We start from the raw sequence: 22,386 nt of genomic DNA, 5'->3' as shown, positions 1-22,386 counted from the left end.
ATGGATGCAGTTGTTATGTTCATTCTTGTTTTCAACTATCAACTGTGAAAGATGTAGCATAGTGTTTAAAGTTCGTCAGTAAAACCTGAAAGCAAAGCAACATTTCATAACCCAGGTACCTCATAATCATCAGGTACGGACCTCTCTTTATTGTCCCTCAAGGGTCCTTCCCCCACCCTAACATTTTGTTTGTCCTTAAAGAAACCTTGCTGTTCATTTTTACATCTTCAACCAATCTTTTTTCACACATTTTTTTTGATGTCCTAATTTATTGTGAGACCAACTTTCTTGATCTGTAATCTAAGTTTCCTCTCGTACCAGTTTAATGATTTTCAATGTTTAGTATTTTACTTTAAATGTTACCACTTGTGAACCAACCTGTTTTGTTACTAGCATCCACCTCTTTTTCTTTCCATAAGGAACATATTTATCCTGAATATTTAAAAACTTTCCGCTTATAACCAATTTACAACAGATAGTTCTTGTCTCATCCTTTCAAAATTTGTTACCAAAATATCATAATTCCTTATTTATAATTTTTGCAAAACATCAAACCTGATTGAGAAATAAGAAAACCCAAATGTTACCTGCTTTTCACCCTTTTTTACCTTGTACTAGAACAATACATCTAAACTAGCATTGTTCTAATCTAAGTATTCGAAACCTATCAGTGTTTTAGTTTTCAGATCTATAAAAAACAGTGATCAGAAATATTATGTAACTTTCAAAACTGATAACTTATATCTCACTAATTGCTTAAAAACTTCCAATTTTTACTTCTAACGGCTGCTAACAAATGTTTAAAATTAAAAGATTTCGTCGGTGTTTGTTTGTTCGTTGAAGTGATAATCGCCCCAAACATTCAGCTTAGTTCACAGTTTATGACGTGGTCTGGAAACAAGATTACTTGAAATGTTTGTTAATTAATCTCTACCGCATACAAACGCTCAAATATTTATTAGTTCAAGTATAACTGTTAATTTTATCTCACTTTGAAAATAATTTAAACTTATATAACGATTGTAGTTTTTTTTCGTACAAAGCTACACGAGGGTTATCGGCGCTAGCCGTCCCTAATTAGCAGTGTAAGATTAAAAGGAAGGCAGCTAGTCATTATCACTCGTCGCCAACTCTTAGGTTACTCTTTTACCAACAAATTATGGGATTAATAGTAATATTATAACGCCACCTCCGTTGAAGGGGCAAGTATCTTTGGTGTGACGGGGATTAGAATCCTTGACCCTCAGATTACAAGTCCAGCACTCTAACCACATGGCCTGGCTATTTTAGCATTGTTTTTCTTGCCGTATAAAATTGTAAAAAAACAATTTCTGTTACTACACCATCATTTTTTTTTTCAGTACACCCAACCTCAAATTTATAAACTTTCGAAAACGTACCATTGAGAAATATAAAGAAACATTTTTCGAAAGGTTTACAAATCGAATGGAGAAAGATAATTGTATGTACATTTGTATAAAATAAATCTACAATAATGTAAATAAAATTATTAACATGTTAAACATTCCGAGCGTGTTTAACAATGGAAATACCGACGTAAAGAATATTGTAATTAAGATCTTTTATTCATAAAAATTAATAATAACTCCCTCGCATTCTTGTCCTGCACAATAAACACTAGACGACAGCAGCGTTATACTGCGAGTAAATGTTTTTAGGTATTTTTCGTTTATTGGATGTGCAAAAGTTGATTAACTATATTTCATACCCGGATAATATGCTTAGTCGAATTAATTCAACTCGAAGATTGGGTGTTATAGCTAAATTTATGCAACTAATACTGGTATTGTTTGTTTTGGTATTGTTACTGCTTTGAACAAGTACAGTGCGTCATATTTTCACCTAAACATATTAAATTTTAAATATTGAATAACAAATTAAAAGAGAGATGAAAACGAAAGACAGTATTTGTTTTAAAGCATCAATTAAATATTTAAGAGTTGTGTAAATAATTATTCATTATGTTATCGGGATTTAAAATAAAAGTTAATTCCATACTGCATTGATGTGTAAAAGTTACAGCATGCTGCGAAACTATAAAATAATATTTACAATAATAAAATATAGAAGCAACTTTAATGTTTAATGCCTAGAGTAATTGTACTTTTTATCACTAATTTCTTTTCTTACTGTCAAATAAATTTCAATTTTGAATACTTTTCATTCCAAACAAAAAGGTAGGAAAATTACATTAAATAAGTGTAATATTTAAAATCAATCAGAATAATTATTTTTATAAACCTGATATTCGTCACCATTGCACTCTTTCGATTTGAGACCGCTTTCGTATGTGAAGTCAATTTCAAGATGGCGGAAATCGTGATAAGTGTTAGGGCGTATTGCAAAATGTTATTACATATAATGAAATATCCCCACTGTGCAGTAAACGGTATATTTTTAGCAGAGCAAAAGAAATCTCATAAAAATGGGCAGTCAGTCGTAAATATTGTTGAATGTATTCCTTTTTTCCATATGAGTTTAGGATTGACTCCGATGCTAGAAGTTGCTTTCATGCAGGTACGTGTATATTTAACTGTATTAGTGTTATCTTCCTCAGTACTAAGTACAGTAGTTATGCAGTTTGGACTTCGCACTAATAATTTTAACTAAAGTTTAAACGCTTTGTTAGCACAACTGTAAACCAATACTGTGACAACGAGTATAACAGCTTATTTGTAAAATTTAATTTTTTCTAGGAGTTTTAAAAAGAAAAATTGGTTATAGTTTTCAAATTTTCATATTAAACTTCAGTAAGCTTGTCGAGATCAAACTATATAACCAAAAAATTTGTTGAAGAAAGATAAAAGCCAGCATAGTTGTGAACATGATGTAACTTGTGAACAAGAAGGGACTCTTGTTGGTAAAGGCTGTCATTTAAAATCACTGATTTCCCTCTTACAGTAAGACCATGTAACAAAAAATTTAACATCAAAATGCATCTCGGTGTTTTGACCTTCTTGGGTCATCCTCAAGTTAAGAAAAGAGATGGTCTTTAGGTTAACTTGAAGGTGACCTAAAAAGATCAAAATGTTCTCTACTTTATTTTAATAAAAGTTTTAATACCCATACCAGCCATCTTGAGAGACAGTTTTACTTCAAATGGGTTTCTTGTCATCATAATTTAACATCAAAAGTTTTTTAAAAATGAAGGAAGAGGTTCTTTTTGTTATTTTAATAATCTCTGTTAACAGACAGTTTGTACCCTTTCTTTTGTGATTGTTTTCAAAGGATCTGTGTCACACAAAAGTCTGTTTTTAATTTTTTTTGTCAATTGATACAGAATTTGTGGCATAAAGAAAAAGAACAAAATGAATCACCTGTGTTCATAGCATTTTCTATTGATAAGTTCTTTTGTATGATCAAAACAACATTTTAAAAAAGGAAGAAATTGTTTAAAAGTTGGGGGATAAGAAAGCTGCAAAAAGAAAGTGGGATATTAAATTTACATTTTTTCTTAAAGTGTGTGTGTGTTGATCTGTACTACAATGGATGGCATCTCATATAGTAAGTCATGTCACCTTTAAAGGAAAATAAAATTGTCATAGCAGGAGGTTTGTGTGTCTTTCCCAAATCTTTAATTCTAGTAGTGGATTAACTTCTGTTTCTTTGAATATTTGTTATCCAGAAGAGCTGTGAAGTGTGTTCAGTAGTTGTGCAACACTTATAAGCACAGCTTCATGTTATAAGTACAGCTTCATGTTCAAGTTTTTCTTGCAACTTACAGTTTGCTAACGACGGTAGAAGTAACAGTAAAAATAGCAAAAGTACATTTTTAAAAAATGGAAACTCAAACACTTTCAAACAGTTGACTTTACTGCTCCCGAAATGAAAAACTAATAGAAACTGCTCAGACTGTTGGTTTTAAATCTGATATGTATTTATTGTAACCACTTTTTAATTTATGTGGTATAGTTTGAATGTCTTCTTATGTAGGTATAGAAAGCAATATATTTTTCTTATGTGTGTGTATGTTTTCACAAATTTATACGTGTTGTAAAGTGCGATGGATAATAATTGGAATCTATGACAAACAAGTGAATTATCACTCTATGATTAGAAGCCTACTTGAACTAACAGTGTATTATAAACATGGCTGATATGGTTGCTGGCAACTTTAAGGTATAGAACAAGCTAAAGATGACATAGAAAGGTTGAAATGTTGTTCTCTACTTTATTTTAATTAAAGTTTTTAATACCCATACCAGCTGTCATGAGAATACATGAAGATTTGCTTCCATACCAAACAATATTTTTTAGGCCTGATTAATCTAATTGTTGTCATTTGGCAGGTGGAATATTACTGACTTTTTAGGTTGATTGCTCTCGTATGACAGGTGGAATATTACTGACTTATTAAGTTGATTGATTGCTCTCATTTGACAGTTGGAGTATTACTGACTTATTAGATTGATTGCTCTCATTTGACAGTTGGAGTATTACTGACTTATTAGATTGATTGCTCTCATTTGACAGGTGGAATATTACTGACTTATTAGGTTGATTGCTCTCATTTGACAGGTGGAATATTACTGACTTATTAGGTTGATTGATTTCATTTAACAGGTGGAGTATTACTGTCTTATTAGGTTGATTGATTTCATTTAACAGGTGGAATATTACTGACTTAGGTTGATTGCTCTCATTTGACAGGTGAAATATTACTGATTTATTAGGTTGATTGCTCTCATTTGACAGGTGGAATATTACTGACTTATTAGGTTGATTGATTTCATTTAACAGGTGGAGTATTACTGACTTATTAGATTGATTGATTTCATTTAATGGGTGGAGTATTACTGACTTATTAGGTTGATTGATTTCATTTAACGGGTGGAGTATTACTGACTTACTAGGTTGATTGATTTCATTTAACAGGTGGAGTATTACTGACTTACTAGGTTGATTGATTTCATTTAACAGGTGGAATATTACTGCAAATCAAAAGGACTAGAAATTGCTGGATATTACCAAGGAAATGAAAATTACCAAAATTCATGGTATGAAAAACATTCTGTGTGTGTGTATATATATATATATTGTGTAGGTTAACGACATTTATACTGAATACACACACGTATATATTAGATATGATAAAGTTATTTAATCACATTTGTAAATCATTGGTAATGCAAGTCATTATATTTTGTTTGTATATTAAACAAACTTCTATTTGGATTTATTAGGAATGTAATTGTTTATGTTTTATGCTAATTATGAAAGAAATACATATACAAGTTTATCTCAAGTGTAGTGTTAGTGTTAATGTCAGAACATTTTACAGTCATGTTGTGACTTATGTACTGGTTGTTCATCAGTCATGTTGTGTCTTATGTACTGGTTGTTCATCAGTTCTGTTGTATGATTTATGTACTGGTTGTTCATCAGTTCTGTTGTATGACTTATGTACTGGTTGTTCATCAGTTCTGTTGTGTGTTTTATGTACTGGTTGTTCATCAGTTCTGTTGTGTGACTTATGTACTGGTTGTTCATCAGTTCTGTTGTGTGACTTATGTACTGGTTGTTGGTCAGTTCTGTTGTGTGACTTATGTACTGGTTGTTGATCAGTTCTGTTGTGTGTCTTATGTACTGGTTGTTCATCAGTTCTGTTGTGTGTCTTATGTTCTGGTTGTTCATCAGTTCTGTTGTGTGTCTTATGTACTGGTTGTTCGTCAGTTCTGTTGTGTGTCTTATGTACTGGTTGTTGATCAGTTCTGTTGTGTGTCTTATGTACTGGTTGTTGATCAGTTCTGTTGTGTGTCTTATGTACTGGTTGTTCATCAGTTCTGTTGTGTGTCTTATGTACTGGTTGTTGATCAGTTCTGTTGTGTGTCTTATGTACTGGTTGTTGATCAGTTCTGTTGTGTGTCTTATGTTCTGGTTGTTCATCAGTTCTGTTGTGTGTCTTATGTTCTGGTTGTTCATCAGTTCTGTTTTGTTACTTATGTACTGGTTGTTGATCAGTTCTGTTGTGTCTTATGTACTGGTTGTTCATCAGTTCTGTTGTGTGTCTTATGTTCTGGTTGTTCATCAGTTCTGTTGTGTGTCTTATGTACTGGTTGTTCATCAGTTCTGTTGTGTGTCTTATGTACTTGTTGTTCATCAGTCCTGTTGTGTGTCTTATGTTCTGGTTGTTCATCAGTCCTGTTGTGTGTCTTATGTTCTGGTTGTTCATCAGTTCTGTTTTGTCACTTATGTACTGGTTGTTGATCAGTTCTGTTGTGTGTCATGTACTGGTTGTTCATCAGTTCTGTTGTGTGTCTTATGTACTGGTTGTTCATCAGTTCTGTTGTGTGTCTTATGTTCTGGTTGTTCTTCAGTTCTGTTGTGTGTCTTATGTACTGGTTGTTCTTCAGTTCTGTTATGTGTCTTATGTACTGGTTGTTCGTCAGTTCTGTTGTGTGTCTTATGTACTGGTTGTTCGTCAGTTCTGTTGTGTGTCTTATGTACTGGTTGTTCGTCAGTTCTGTTGTGTGTCTTATGTACTGGTTGTTCCTCAGTTCTGTTGTGTGTCTTATGTACTGGTTGTTCATCAGTTCTGTTGTGTGTCTTATGTACTGGTTGTTCATCAGTTCTGTTGTGTGTCTTATGTTCTGGTTGTTCATCAGTTCTGTTTTGTCACTTATGTACTGGTTGTTGATCAGTTCTATTGTGTGTCATGTACTGGTTGTTGATCAGTTCTGTTGTGTGTCTTATGTACTGGTTGTTCATCAGTTCTGTTGTGTGTCTTATGTTCTGGTTGTTCATCAGTTCTGTTGTGTGTCTTATGTACTGGTTGTTCGTCAGTTCTGTTGTGTGTCTTATGTACTGGTTGTTCGTCAGTTCTGTTGTGTGTCTTATGTACTGGTTGTTCATCAGTTCTGTTGTGTGTCTTATGTACTGGTTGTTCATCAGTTCTGTTGTGTGTCTTATGTTCTGGTTGTTCATCAGTTCTGTTGTGTGTCTTATGTACTGGTTGTTCATCAGTTCTGTTGTGTGTCTTATGTACTGGTTGTTGATCAGTTCTGTTGTGTGTCTTATGTACTGGTTGTTGATCAGTTCTGTTGTGTGTCTTATGTACTGGTTGTTGATCAGTTCTGTTGTGTGTCTTATGTACTGGTTGTTGATCAGTTCTGTTGTGTGTCTTATGTACTGGTTGTTGATCAGTTCTGTTGTGTGTCTTATGTACTGGTTGTTGATCAGTTCTGTTGTGTGTCTTATGTACTGGTTGTTGATCAGTTCTGTTGTGTGTCTTATGTACTGGTTGTTGATCAGTTCTGTTGTGTGTCTTATGTACTGGTTGTTGATCAGTTCTGTTGTGTGTCTTATGTACTGGTTGTTGATCAGTTCTGTTGTGTGTCTTATGTACTGGTTGTTGATCAGTTCTGTTGTGTGTCTTATGTACTGGTTGTTCATCAGTTCTGTTGTGTGTCTTATGTACTGGTTGTTCATCAGTTCTGTTGTGTGTCTTATGTACTGGTTGTTCATCAGTTCTGTTGTGTGTCTTATGTACTGGTTGTTGATCAGTTCTGTTGTGTGTCTTATGTACTGGTTGTTGATCAGTTCTGTTGTGTGTCTTATGTACTGGTTGTTGATCAGTTCTGTTGTGTGTCTTATGTACTGGTTGTTGATCAGTTCTGTTGTGTGTCTTATGTACTGGTTGTTGATCAGTTCTGTTGTGTGTCTTATGTACTGGTTGTTCATCAGTTCTGTTGTGTGTCTTATGTACTGGTTGTTCATCAGTTCTGTTGTGTGTCTTATGTACTGGTTGTTCATCAGTTCTGTTGTGTGTCTTATGTACTGGTTGTTCATCAGTTCTGTTGTGTGTCTTATGTACTGGTTGTTCATCAGTTCTGTTGTGTGTCTTATGTACTGGTTGTTGATCAGTTCTGTTGTGTGTCTTATGTACTGGTTGTTCATCAGTTCTGTTGTGTGTCTTATGTACTGGTTGTTCATCAGTTCTGTTGTGTGTCTTATGTACTGGTTGTTCATCAGTTCTGTTGTGTGTCTTATGTACTGGTTGTTCATCAGTTCTGTTGTGTGTCTTATGTACTGGTTGTTGATCAGTTCTGTTGTGTGTCTTATGTACTGGTTGTTCATCAGTTCTGTTGTGTGTCTTATGTACTGGTTGTTCATCAGTTCTGTTGTGTGTCTTATGTACTGGTTGTTGATCAGTTCTGTTGTGTGTCTTATGTACTGGTTGTTGATCAGTTCTGTTGTGTGTCTTATGTACTGGTTGTTGATCAGTTCTGTTGTGTGTCTTATGTACTGGTTGTTGATCAGTTCTGTTGTGTGTCTTATGTACTGGTTGTTGATCAGTTCTGTTGTGTGTCTTATGTACTGGTTGTTGATCAGTTCTGTTGTGTGTCTTATGTACTGGTTGTTGATCAGTTCTGTTGTGTGTCTTATGTACTGGTTGTTGATCAGTTCTGTTGTGTGTCTTATGTACTGGTTGTTGATCAGTTCTGTTGTGTGTCTTATGTACTGGTTGTTGATCAGTTCTGTTGTGTGTCTTATGTACTGGTTGTTGATCAGTTCTGTTGTGTGTGTCTTATGTACTGGTTGTTGATCAGTTCTGTTGTGTGTCTTATGTACTGGTTGTTGATCAGTTCTGTTGTGTGTCTTATGTACTGGTTGTTGATCAGTTCTGTTGTGTGTCTTATGTACTGGTTGTTCATCAGTTCTGTTGTGTGTCTTATGTACTGGTTGTTCATCAGTTCTGTTGTGTGTCTTATGTACTGGTTGTTCATCAGTTCTGTTGTGTGTCTTATGTACTGGTTGTTGATCAGTTCTGTTGTGTGTCTTATGTACTGGTTGTTGATCAGTTCTGTTGTGTGTCTTATGTACTGGTTGTTGATCAGTTCTGTTGTGTGTCTTATGTACTGGTTGTTGATCAGTTCTGTTGTGTGTCTTATGTACTGGTTGTTCATCAGTTCTGTTGTGTGTCTTATGTACTGGTTGTTCATCAGTTCTGTTGTGTGTCTTATGTACTGGTTGTTCATCAGTTCTGTTGTGTGTCTTATGTACTGGTTGTTCATCAGTTCTGTTGTGTGTCTTATGTACTGGTTGTTGATCAGTTCTGTTGTGTGTCTTATGTACTGGTTGTTGATCAGTTCTGTTGTGTGTCTTATGTACTGGTTGTTGATCAGTTCTGTTGTGTGTCTTATGTACTGGTTGTTCATCAGTTCTGTTGTGTGTCTTATGTACTGGTTGTTCATCAGTTCTGTTGTGTGTCTTATGTACTGGTTGTTCATCAGTTCTGTTGTGTGTCTTATGTACTGGTTGTTGATCAGTTCTGTTGTGTGTCTTATGTACTGGTTGTTGATCAGTTCTGTTGTGTGTCTTATGTACTGGTTGTTGATCAGTTCTGTTGTGTGTCTTATGTACTGGTTGTTGATCAGTTCTGTTGTGTGTCTTATGTACTGGTTGTTGATCAGTTCTGTTGTGTGTCTTATGTACTGGTTGTTCATCAGTTCTGTTGTGTGTCTTATGTACTGGTTGTTCATCAGTTCTGTTGTGTGTCTTATGTACTGGTTGTTGATCAGTTCTGTTGTGTGTCTTATGTACTGGTTGTTCATCAGTTCTGTTGTGTGTCTTATGTACTGGTTGTTCATCAGTTCTGTTGTGTGTCTTATGTACTGGTTGTTCATCAGTTCTGTTGTGTGTCTTATGTACTGGTTGTTCATCAGTTCTGTTGTGTGTCTTATGTACTGGTTGTTCATCAGTTCTGTTGTGTGTCTTATGTACTGGTTGTGCATCAGTTCTGTTGTGTGTCTTATGTACTGGTTGTTGATCAGTTCTGTTGTGTGTCTTATGTACTGGTTGTTGATCAGTTCTGTTGTGTGTCTTATGTACTGGTTGTTGATCAGTTCTGTTGTGTGTCTTATGTACTGGTTGTTCATCAGTTCTGTTGTGTGTCTTATGTACTGGTTGTTCATCAGTTCTGTTGTGTGTCTTATGTACTGGTTGTACATCAGTTCTATTATATAAATCTTTTTTGATACAGAATAATGGAATACAAAATAAAGTTTTAGATTTCAAGTGTAGCTATCATAATATATTGAAAGATGGACCAAATTGTTATGATTCCTTAATAATACGTTAATTAATAGAATAAAATCAGTGTTGTTTTAAAATAATAATATTATGGGACACACTATTCCTGTTATAAAATAGTTATTGATTTATTTAAAGTTTAAGAAGTTGAGTTTACATAATCTCATCTGGTAAAAGACAGATATCCTATGTCCCCCAGGCTTCTCTTGCATCCATTCTTGAGGTTGGAAGTGTAAATAAATCAAGTGCAGTGTACTTGTAATTGAACAAAATATTAGTGATAGTATTTTACAGAAGTACTGTTCATGTAAATATAACATTTTGTATACATTATTATGTTTATCATTTTAAATAAATAGGTATGTATTAATTTTTTACTGAACAAAATCATATTGAAACATTACTTATCTGAAATTATATTTCTTCTTAAATTCAAAAAGCTGTAAATATAGAAACGTTTTATTATAGTTTAGCAACTATGATACATGCAATAAGAAATATGTGGTTTCTATTGTATTTTTTTAGGTCTGAGTTTTATCTTTCCATTATTTTATTATCTGTGTTATTTAGGGGGATATTTCAATATTTTCAAATTTGATAATGTGGGTGAATTTGTTTCATAACATTAAATGGAGTATAGACCTCAAGTTAAATAATATTCAGACAGTTAAATTACTTGTAATTATTCCACCGTGGTGGACTCATTTTAAGTTCATTCGTAGTTTATTTTGAACTGCTTTCCTTTTTGGTATTGACTGTTACCTCTCAACGATACTGTAATACAATGTTAACAAGTATTTCTGTTTTCCAGCCCAGATGCTGTTGCTTATAGAGTAGCTGAGAAAGTTCAAGAAAATTTTAGTGATACATGTCTTGTTATTGTAAGTAAAAACATGAAACGTTTTCTTTTAAATGTATTAGTGTTGTATTATTGATATTCATCAAAATGAAAACTAAATTTTGTTTTCTGTGAGATAAAATAACAATGATTAATCAAATATTTATTAAGAGGCACAAGAAATCGATGTTTTAAAACTTAATTATTGAATTACTTTAGTTAAATGTTTTTATTAGGAATGTTTTACACATTTGAGGGATCACTTCAAAATTTCTAAGTTTTGTATTGTTTCTTTCGTGTTTTTCTTAATAAGTACTTAATAATCAGTGAAATACTTGTTACAAAATGTGTGGTTCCATTTTTCCAAGTTTATTTTTTAACACTGTTAATACGTACCACAGATGTATACAGTTTATTTTTGGGCAACTCTGAACAAGAATAGAACATTTGGTGAGACATTTCTATAATTGTTATCTCTCTTTCTTTCTTTTGAAGGTGGATAACCAAAAATTTCTGTTGACTGCAAAGAAATTGGTTTCCAGCTGTATCAGTACAGTGATAATAAGTGGAAATTGAAAGATAAAACCAGGTTAGTTTGATATTTAGGATAGCTAAAAAATTTGATGGTGTTGAATTTCAATAGATTGTACTGTTGGGACATTCATGACAATATTCCATTTATTTCTGTGTGGTACATTTTGAGTCCCCTGGTGAGTCTGCAGTGAATTAACATGCTTGCATACTAAAATTGGAGTTCCATATCCTTCAGTGGACGAAGCATAGATAGTTAGTTATGTGGTGTGATCTAAACACAAACCAAGAACAACTCTTTGTAGTGACCTTAAAAGTTAAGTTAGAATTACCAATGAAAATGCTGAACAGGTCTTTTCAAGACAGAGACAGTTTGTATTAAAGATTAGGTATCAGTGAAAAGCAGGTTTGTCAATAATGATAAAGAAATTGAAGTGTGTTTCTCCATTATTACCTTTCAATTTGTTTATATTTGATTGACATATTGATTATTCAATTATCTAGTAAAACATTTCATGTAAGTACATTGTTTGTCTACTGTTTATTAAGTACAGTGGCATTGTGTATAAATTAACTTTGTGATTGTTTTTACTAAACAAATATAGTTGGGGGTTGAATCTTATCTAGATCTCGGGTTTTCACTTCAATAAATTCCAACTATTCTAGGTTATGGTGGTCCCAAAATGTTTATACAATTCAAAGAGTTTAGTGTTTTCTACTGCTATGTCCGTGTAGCTCCTTGTTTCCAAATTATTACTCAAAATGATTGCAGTTGATTAAAACTCTATCAGTGAAAGAACATTAATATATTGCTACATGTGAATAAAAATCATAGGTCATTTCGTAAATAAAATGTAAACAGAAATCATAGGTCATTTCATAAATAAAATGTGAACAGAAATCATAGGTCATTTCCTAAGTAAAATGTGAATAGAAATCATAGGTCATTTTGTAAATAAAATGTGAACAGAAATCATAGGTCATTTTGTAAGTAAAATGTGAACAGAAATCACAGGTCATTTCGTAAGTAAAATGTGAACAGAAATCACAAGTCATTTCGTAAGTAAAATGTGAACAGAAATCACAGGTCATTTCGTAAGTAAAATGTGAACAGAAATCACAGGTCATTTTGTAAGTAAAATATGAACAGAAATCACAGGTCATTTTGTAAGTAAAATGTGAACAGAAATCACTGGTCATTTCGTAAGTAAAACGTGAACAGAAATCACAGGTCATTTCGTAAGTAAAACAATCTTAGTTTTGTTGCACACTCACTTCTCAAGGTAACTAAAATTTGAAAACACATAACAGGCAGTACAACGGTGTATCATTTTGAAAAGAAATTAGAATGATAATTCAGTCATCATTAGTATAATAACAGTAACAGTAAGTACCAAAGGTAGATGAACATTACTTGAACCTGCAGTAATAAGCCAGGCGAGGAACATCGTGTTACCTTCTTCCTCAGTATTGTTTTATAACTTTATGAAATTTGAAGTAATTACAGTATAAAATTAAAAATGTAAGAAGTTTGGTAGTTTAGAAGATATTGAAAAAAAAAACGGTTTCTGTATGAAATCTCTTTTAAAAAGTTATTGTTTTAGGGTTACACACTTTAAGTAGGGTTACACAGGTGTGTTTAGAACTGTTATTGTTCAGTTTATTGTTTCTTTTTTCTTCCATCAGGTCAAGTTAACTCCAGAGTAAAAACATTGTTGATTGATTAATATTTCTTGCAAGTGTAGTTTTATTGGTACTGTGTTATCACTATCTGTGCTAACTTTCAAGACAATTCAGAGCATCCTGAAGGCTTGGGACAGAATCCTGTATTAGGTCTCCATATTTCAACACTATCTGTTTATATTTCCAGTTATTTAATCCACCGCTAACATACACACACACTTGTAGACTGAAACTGTAGATAAACAAATAGTATGTTTTTTCTCCCTTCTTTTAAGGTTTGGGTGAAACTGACTCTTCTATCCCTAATCCAAAGGATGGTCTTGTTAACATATACTTGATGTAAACCAGAGGATGGTCTTGTTAACATATACTTGATGTTTCTTAACCTATTTGGATTTGCTCACTTGACATTAGGTCCCTTGTATTAAAGCATTGTAGCTGCTATACATACACACAGGGTAATCATATTTTTTTCTTTTTTTAATTGGTGAGTATTACATAAATGAGAGAGTCAAATTTTCCATTTGACATTTAGTGTGTGATTACAAATTGTGAAATGTCAAGTGTCATTTAGTGTGTGATTACAAACTGTGAAATGCCAAGTGACATTTAGTGTGTAATTATAAATACTGTGAAATGTCAAGTGACATTTAGTGTGTGAGTACAAACTGTGAAATGTCAAGTGACTCTTAGTGTGTGATTACAAACTGTGAAATGTCAAGTGACTCTTAGTGTGTGATTACAAACTGTGAAATGTCAAGTGACTCTTAGTGTGTGATTACAAACTATGAAATGTCAAGTGACTCTTAGTGTGTAATTACAAACTGAAATGTCAAGTGACTCTTAGTGTGTGATTACAAACTGTGAAATGTCAAGTGACTCTTAGTGTGTCATTACAAACTGTGAAATGTCAAGTGACTCTTAGTGTGTCATTACAAACTGTGAAATGTCAAGTGACTCTTAGTGTGTAATTACAAACTGAAATGTCAAGTGACTCTTAGTGTGTGATTACAAACTGTGAAATGTCAAGTGACTCTTAGTGTGTCATTACAAACTGTGAAATGTCAAGTGACTCTTAGTGTGTCATTACAAACTGTGAAATGTCAAGTGACTCTTAGTGTGTCATTACAAACTGTGAAATGTCAAGTTCCTGAATATTCCTGATGAATGTACAGATATTTCGAACTGTCTGTTGAGGTCCTAGTCAGCTAGTGAACTCTAACAATACCGTAGAAAATCCAGCAGAGTAATTTTGTGTTTAATAATTGTTTCTACTGGTGCATAGTTTCTGGGTGTCTTGGAAATTAAATTATGTTCTTGTTGTTTGTTTTATTTATGAGGTACTAATTTAAACACTTGTGTGTGTCTGGTTACAGTGTACATTTTTAATGAGGGTTTTCATCGTTTATTAGTGTATTTCTTGAGCAAGGTCACGGAGCACTTGGAATTCTCTCAACACTTCTTCAGTCTAAGGTTTACAGACACTTGGTGCGATTTGATAATCATCTTGGCGACATATCTCAAGACTGGGTAACCAGTTAATAAATGAAGAAATAGCGCTGTTTATAGCAATGAATTACTTAAAGTCCCTGTAAGTATGTCATAACTGTTCTATCATTGTTGAGACAATTTGTTTTCTTTAAGATTGTGATTTTTAAGGGTACAGATGTTTCTGAGATTTAAACGTGTTGGTTGTGAACTGTTTAGTGTGTAAGCAGGAATGAACTGTTTATGAAGATAACCAAGTTATTTTTCATTGTTCAATCACAAGTTTCAATAAATAAAATAAAATTGATGTAACTCATTAGTTGTGAAAAGATACAAAATTATCACCAGATCATAAACGTTGTTCACAACTCTGACACTCTAGTGAAATCCAAGTAAACATCAGTTTCTGTGTATAATTTACTTTAAATACAATGTAAAGTTCTGAAGAAAACATGACTAGTGATTACAGAGTACAGGTGCAGTGGTTTTTATGTGCTGTGTCAGATGGTAAAGAATGAACACATGAACTATTGTTACTTTCATAATAAAATATTACTGGTCAGAATACATGGAAATATTCTGTCTTCAGAGCAGAGTGTGGTTTTAGGTTTTGCTAAAGTAATGGTAAGAATAATTACACTATGTAACAAAAGTTTTACTTGTTCCTGGACAGAAAGTGTTATTTCCCAGTTGCTTATGCCTAAATTAAATGGAAAAGACCTATTTTTCTCTTCAAACTCTGCTTTTGTGACCTGGGAGCGTATAACGAAAACATGATGGGAGACTATATTTGGAGGATGATACGTGAAAGTGATTTACATTACAGTCGCAAATCTCGAAAAACTACTCACTTGTAAACATTTTTGTATAACTTCAGTATAAATACATGTAAATCTTGATTCATATGTTGTTTTATTCAGACCTTATGTAAATGAAAATGTGCAAATTTGCCTGTTTTTACATAGAAAATATGTTGATTTCTAAACTTCATTATCCAGGTAACAAAAGCAAAGTTTGAAGTGAATAATGGCCATTTTCTGTACTTTTAAAACACAAGCAATTAAGAAATAATGCATACTATCCAAGAACAAAATTTGTGTTACATAGTGGTATTTATTCCATGTGCTTACTACAGTTTGTTCCTGTGAAATATAAATACTCGTAACCTGTATATTGGACTTTAACTATATGTGAACTGTTCAGTAAAATAGCTCCCTGTAAGCCATTAGTATTTAAAGTTATAAGAACCTGTAAAAAATAGTAATAAATTACAGAATTTGACTTTTGTGGAAAAAGTATATCAGAAAAACTTTTAACTTAATGTGTCAAATATTTTATTGTTTGACCTTAAAATTAACATTTTAAGTAATTTTTAACTTGAAGTAATAAGTACTGGAACTAGATAGATACATTTTAGTTGTTACTTTATTTCAATACGTAATTACAGGGTTTTTTTTTGTCAGTTTTGGAGTAAGAAAGTTTTTATGAAAGGTCTTCATCATGGCTGAAATCAAACTACCGTTTTCTATATTTCAAGTTACATATTGAATGTTGAATCATGAAATATCGTAAGATGTCCCAATTTTACTGAGAATACATGTGTCCTGTCCTTGATATCTACTAATTATGACTTTTTAAATTTTTTTGCAGGTAAAGCAATGGGAAATATACAAACCTAGAGCAAAATGTCTCATCAGTTCTTTATTAAGCCTAAAGATATGGTTGTGACACAAATGGTCAAATGTGAACGTTTTTCCTCGTGTGAAACCTAGCATTTTGATATGTACAGGTATAGAGAGTGTGTCATTGGCATACACAGAATGTCTATTAATAAAGGGAAAAAAAAATTTTTTATATTCATTCTGAAATTTTGTTGCAAAAGTAATTACTTAAAAAACAATAAAGTTATTGATTTGTTTATTTTGAAATCGAACATACTATTTGTAATGTTTTAGTTTTGAAAACCCACTTTTTTTGTATTTACTTTAATAACTTCTGATAAAACAAATACTGCATAGATTGGAACTTGTAGAACAATGAAGGTTTTCTCCTTTATTGCATGTAAACTGGAAAAACAAAACTCAAACCTACAATAATTAAAATGCATTTATTTCTCAGGTGGGCATCCTGATTAACAGTAATTTCTCACAAGATGTGAGACTTAGATCCACATTGTGTTATTTATCAGTCTAAAATAATATTACTATGTGTAAACAAGTCGTAATTATTTAATAATAATAATAAAACTGGGTTTATAAGAAGCATTGAATATGTCATTTTTTCCAAAACACTAAAAAATCAGCTGTTTCAGGGCTTAATAGTTGAAGCCCTAGAAAATGTGGGCAACAAAACTGTTATGAAAAACACCAACAACTAGTGGAATACCATCTGACACCAATATATAACCAACAACTAGTGGAATACCATCTGACACCAATATATAACCAACAACTAGTGGAATACCATCCGACACCAATATATAACCAACAACTAGTGGAATACCATCTGACACCAATATATAACCAACAACTAGTGGAATACCATCTGACACCAATATATAACCAACAACTAGTGGAATACCATCTGACACCAATATATAACCAACAACTAGTGGAATACCATCTGACACCAATATATAACCAACAACAAATGGAATATCATCTGACACCAATGTATAACCAACAACTAGTGGAATACCATCTGACACCAATATATAACAAACAACTAGTGGAATACCATCTGACACCAATATATAACCAACAACTAATGGAATACCATCTGACACCAATATATAACCAACAACAAGTGGAATACCGTCTGACACCAATATATAACCAACAACTAGTAAAATACCATCTGACACCAATATATAACCAACAACTCGTGGAATACCATCTGAGACCAATATATAACCAACAACTAGTGGAATACCATCTGAGACCAATATATAACCAACAACTAGTGGAATGCCATATGACACCAATATATAACCAACAACTAGTGGAATACCGTCTGACACCAATATATAACCAACAACAAGTGGGATACCGTCTGACACTAATATATAACCAACAAGAAGTGGAATACCATCTGACACTAATATATAACCAACAAGAAGTGGAATACCGTCTGACACCAATATATAACCAACAACTAGTGGAATACCGTCTGACACCAATATATAACCAACAACAAGTGGAATACCGTCCGACACCAATATATAACCAACAACAAGTGGAATACCGTCTGACACCAATATATAACCAACAACAAGTGGAATACCGTCTGACACCAATATATAACCAACAATTAGTGGAATACCGTCTGACACCAATATATAACCAACAACTAGTGGAATACCGTCCGACACCAATATATAACCAACAACAAGTGGAATACCGTCTGACACCAATATATATCCAACAACTAGTGGAATACCGTCTGACACCAATATATAACCAACAACTAGTGGAATACCGTCTGACACCAATATATAACCAACAACTAGTGGAATACCGTCTGACACCAATATATAACCAACAACTAGTTGAATACCGTCTGACACCAATATATAACCAACAACTAGTGGAATACTGTCTGACACCAATATATAACCAACAACTAGTGGAATACCCTCTGACACCAATATATAACCATCAAGTGGAATACCGTCTCACACCAATATATAACCAACAACTAGTGGAATACCGTCTGACACCAATATATAACCAACAAGAAGTGGAATACCATCTGACACCAATATATAATCAAGAACTAGTGGAATACCGTCTGACACTAATATATAACCAACAAGAAGTGGAATACCATCTGACACCAATATATAATCAAGAACTAGTGGAATACCGTCTGACACTAATATATAATCAAGAACTAGTGGAATACCGTCTGACACTAATATATAACCAACAAGAAGTGGAATACCGCCTGACACCAATATATAACCAACAACTAGTGGAATACCCTCTGACACCATTATATAACCAACAACTAGTGGATTACCATCTGACACCAATATATAACCAACAACTAGTGGAATACCGTCTGACACCAATATATAACCAACAACAAGTGGAATACCATCTGACACCAATATATAACCAACAACTAGTGGAATACCGTCTGACACCAATATATAACCAACAACTAGTGGAATACTGTCGGACACCAATATATAACCAACAACTAGTGGAATACCGTCTGACACCAATATATAACCAACAACTAGTGGAATACCGTCCGACACCAATATATAACCAACAACAAGTGGAATACCGTCTGACACCAATATATAACCAACAACTAGTGGAATGCCATCTGACACCAATATATAACCAACAACAAGTGGAATGCCGTCTGACACCAATATATAACCAACAACTAGTGGAATACCGTCTGACACCAATATATAACCAACAACAAGTGGAATACCGTCTGACACCAATATATAACCAACAACTAGTGGAATGCCATCTGACACCAATATATAACCAACAACTAGTGGAATGCCATCTGAGACCAATATATAACCAACAACTAGTGGAATACCGTCTGACACCAATATATAACCAACAACAAGTGGAATACCGTCTGACACCAATATATAACCAACAACTAGTGGAATACCATCTGACACCAATATATAACCAACAACTAGTGGAATACCATCTGACGCAATATATAACCAACAACTAGTGGAATACCATCTGACACCAATATATAACCAACAACTAGTGGAATACCATCTGACACCAATATATAACCAACAACTAGTGGAATACCATCTGACACCAATATATAACCAACAACTAGTGGAATACCATCTGTCACCAATATATAACCAACAACTAGTGGAATACCATCTGACACCAATATATAACCAACAACAAGTGGAATACCGTCTGACACCAATATATAACCAACAACTGGTGGAATACCATCTGACGCAATATATAACCAACAACTGGTGGAATACCATCTGACACCAATATATAACCAACAACAAATGGAATATCATCTGACACCAATGTATAACCAACAACTAGTGGAATACCATCTGACACCAATATATAACCAACAACTAGTGGAATGCCATCTGACACCAATATATAACCAACAACTAGTGGAATGCCATCTGACACCAATATATAACCAACAACTAGTGGAATACCGCAACAAGTGGAATACCATCTGACACCAATATATAACCAACAACAAGTGGAATACCATCTGACACCAATATATAACCAACAACTAGTGGAATACCATCTGACACCAATATATAACCAACAACTAGTGGAATACCATCTGACACCAATATATAACCAACAACTAGTGGAATACCATCTGACACCAATATATAACCAACAACTAGTGGAATACCATCTGACACCAATATATAACCAACAACTAGTGGAATACCATCTGACACCAATATATAACCAACAACTAGTGGAATACCATCTGACACCAATATATAACCAACAACAAGTGGAATACCATCTGACACCAATATATAACCAACAACTAGTGGAATACCGTCTGACACCAATATATAACCAACAACTGGAGTGGAATACCATCTGACACCAATATATAACCAGCAACTAGTGGAATACCATCTGACACCAATATATAACAACTGGTGGAATACCATCTGACACCAATATATAACCAACAACAAGTGGAATACCATCTGACACCAATATATAACCAACAACTGGTGGGTGGAATACCGTCTGACACCAATATATAATAACCAACTGGTGGAATACCATCTGACACCATATATAACCAACAACTAGTGGAATACCATCTGACACCAATATATAACCAACTAGTGGAATACCATCTGACACCATATATATAACCAACAACCAGTGGAATACCATCTGACACCAATATATAACCAACAACTAGTGGAATACCATCTGACACCAATATATAACCAACAACTAGTGGAATATACCAATATGACAACAACAAGTGGAATATCTGACACAACAACCAACAAGAAGTGGAATACCATCTGACACCAATATATAACCAACAACTAGTGGAATACCGTCTGACACCAATATATAACCAACAACTAGTGGAATACCGTCTGACACCAATATATAACCAACAACAAGTGGAATACCGTCTGACACCAATATATAACCAACAACAAGTGGAATACCGTCTGACACCAATATATAACCAACAACAAGTGGAATACCGTCTGACACCAATATATAACCAACAACAAGTGGAATACCGTCTGACACCAATATATAACCAACAACAAGTGGAATACCGTCTGACACCAATATATAACCAACAACTAGTGGAATACCGTCTGACACCAATATATAACCAACAACTAGTGGAATACCGTCCGACACCAATATATAACCAACAACAAGTGGAATACCGTCTGACACCAATATATAACCAACAACTAGTGGAATACCGTCTGACACCAATATATAACCAACAACTAGTGGAATACCGTCTGACACCAATATATAACCAACAACTGGTGGAATACCATCTGACACAATATATAACCAACAAGGGTGGAATACCGTCTGACACCAATATATAACCAACAACTAGTGGAATACCGTCTGACACCAATATATAACCAACAACAAGTGGAATACCGTCTGACACCAATATATAACCAACAACAAGGTGGAATACCGTCTGACACCAATATATAACCAACAACTGGTGGAATACCATCTGACACCAATATATAACCAACAACTGGTGGAATACCATCTGACACCAATATATAACCAGCAACTGGTGGAATACCATCTGACACCAATATATAACCAACAACTAGTGGAATACCATCTGACACCAATATATAACCAACAACAAAGTGGAATACCATCTGACACCAATATATAACCAACAACTAGTGGAATACCATCTGACACCAATATATAACCAGCAACTAGTGGAATACCATCTGACACCAATATATAACCAACAACAGGTGGAATACCATCTGACACCAATATATAACCAACAACAAGTGGAATACCGTCTGACACATATATAACCAACAACAAGTGGAATACCGTCTGACACCAATATATAACCAACAACAAGTGGAATGCCATCTGACACCAATATATAACCAACAACTAGTGGAATACCGTCTGACACCAATATATAACCAGCAACAAGTGGAATACCGTCTGACACTAATATATAACCAACAACAAGTGGAATACCGTCTGACACCAATATATAACCAACAACAAGTGGAATACCGTCTGACACCAATATATAACCAACAACAAGTGGAATACCGTCTGACACCAATATATAACCAGCAACAAGTGGAATACCGTCTGACACCAATATATAACCAACAACAGGTGGAATACCGTCTGACACCAATATATAACCAACAACTAAGTGGAATACCGTCTGACACCAATATACCAACAACTAGTGGAATACCGTCTGACACCAATATATAACCAACAACAAGTGGAATACCGTCTGACACCAATATATAACCAGCAACTGGTGGAATACCGTCTGACTAGTGGAATACCGTCTGACACCAATATATAACCAACAACTGGTGGAATGCCGTCTGACACCAATATATAACCAACAACTGGTGGAATACCATCTGACACCAATATATAACCAACAACTGGTGGAATACCGTCTGACACCAATATATAACCAGCAACTGGTGGAATACCGTCTGACGCAATATATAACCAACAAGTGGAATACCGTCTGACACCAATATATAACCA

General features: G+C 33.9%; 1 protein-coding gene across 1 annotated transcript; it reads left to right on the top strand.

Annotated features, from left to right (window-relative positions):
• Window positions 1–2,282: 2,282 nt before the first annotated feature.
• On the top strand, window positions 2,283–16,521 carry LOC143246926 (ER membrane protein complex subunit 8-like). Its single transcript, XM_076494199.1, has 6 exons — window positions 2,283–2,538; window positions 4,942–5,018; window positions 10,865–10,934; window positions 11,387–11,480; window positions 14,518–14,696; window positions 16,244–16,521. The coding sequence occupies exons 1-4, from the start codon at window positions 2,329–2,331 to the stop codon at window positions 11,465–11,467; spliced, it is 438 nt and encodes a 145-aa protein (XP_076350314.1). The 5' UTR covers window positions 2,283–2,328; the 3' UTR covers window positions 11,468–11,480; window positions 14,518–14,696; window positions 16,244–16,521.
• The last annotated feature ends 5,865 nt before the right edge of the window (window positions 16,522–22,386 follow it).

The sequence above is a fragment of the Tachypleus tridentatus genome, chromosome 3, assembly GCF_004210375.1.
Source record: "Tachypleus tridentatus isolate NWPU-2018 chromosome 3, ASM421037v1, whole genome shotgun sequence".
Classification (NCBI taxonomy): domain Eukaryota; kingdom Metazoa; phylum Arthropoda; class Merostomata; order Xiphosura; family Limulidae; genus Tachypleus; species Tachypleus tridentatus.
This window is presented reverse-complemented; position numbering and strand designations above follow the sequence as displayed.